Below are 1,149 nucleotides of genomic sequence, written 5' to 3' on the forward strand. Positions count from 1 at the left end.
AGTATGGAGGGTTATGGGGCTGTGGGAGTAATTGGGGAGGGGGAGGAGAGTAGTAGGGGGGGTTGAGATATAGAGGTGTAAGGAGGGGGTTTGGGGGTGATAGCACAGGAAACTGCTGCTGCAGTCCAGCGTGGGGTAATAATACAGTGAGCTGTTGCTTAGAGGAGGAATGGATCAAACAGAGGGGTGTGGGGATGTGAGCAAGGTGGGGGGTATAAAGGGGAGTGCAGTGAGAATGGGAGATACACGAGCGGTGGGTGGTAATGGGGGTGTATGGGAGGTGATGGGGGAGGTGATGGAGGGCTGGGTGCAATATGGGGCAGCAATATAGGGGAGCACAGCAGGGTCACAAGGACGGGCACGGCACCCACGGATGCCCCATGTCCCCACCACCCCCCCCCCCAGGGCTGCGCAATGCGCCGCGCTGCTGGGACGTGATCCAGCCGCTGCTGTGCGCCGTCTACATGCCCAAATGTGAGGATGGGCAGGTGGAGCTGCCCAGTCAGACCCTATGCCAGGCCACACGAGCACCCTGCACCATCGTGGAGCGCGAGCGCGGCTGGCCCGACTTCCTCAAGTGCACTCCTGACCGCTTCCCTGAGGGCTGCCCGGTATGGAGACGCTTTGGGGACATACTGGGGACACGGGGCACACCTGGGGACATGGTGGGGACACGGTGGGTGCCAGCATCCTGCTGCCACGCCTTTGCATCCCCAGGGGTGGGTAGAATCTGTCCCCAACCTCACCATGAGGTTCATCCTGCTGGTTTGTCATTGGAGTGCCACCTTCTCCTCTTCCTCCTCCTCTTCTTTATTTCCTCTTCTTCCCTTTCTCTTCCTCCTGTCTCTTTCTTTCACTTCTCCCTCCTTATTTCTTTCCTTTTCTCCTCTTCCTTCTCCCTTCTTCCTCTCCCTCTTCCTCTTGCCTCTCTTTTTCCATTTCCTCCTTTTCCTACTGCTCTTTCTTCTTCCTCTCTTTCCTTCTCCTCACCCTTTTTCTTTCTTCTCTCTACCTACTCAATCTTTTTTTCCTTCTCCTTCTCCACTTCTTCCTCACTCATTCTTCCCCCTCTTCCCTTCTCCTCCTTCTCCTCCTCCTTCTCCTTCTCCTTCTCCTTCTCCTTCTCCTTCTCCTTCTCCTTCTCCTTCT

The 1,149-nt window shown here is 56.2% G+C and overlaps 1 protein-coding gene across 1 annotated transcript in view; it reads left to right on the forward strand.

The window, feature by feature from the left end:
* The first annotated feature begins 352 nt into the window (after positions 1 to 352).
* SMO (smoothened, frizzled class receptor) overlaps positions 353 to 1,149 on the forward strand; it is a 5,902-nt gene continuing 5,105 nt past the window's right edge. The window contains exon 1 of the mRNA XM_042872541.1: positions 353 to 611. Within this exon, the coding sequence (XP_042728475.1) occupies positions 381 to 611 (231 nt within the window). The 5' untranslated portion in view covers positions 353 to 380. The remainder of the gene's footprint in view (positions 612 to 1,149) is intronic.

The sequence above is a fragment of the Lagopus leucura genome, unplaced genomic scaffold (genome assembly GCF_019238085.1).
Source record: "Lagopus leucura isolate 7727_CA_CO unplaced genomic scaffold, USGS_WTPT01 Super-Scaffold_100008, whole genome shotgun sequence".
NCBI classification, from domain to species: Eukaryota; Metazoa; Chordata; class Aves; order Galliformes; family Phasianidae; genus Lagopus; species Lagopus leucura.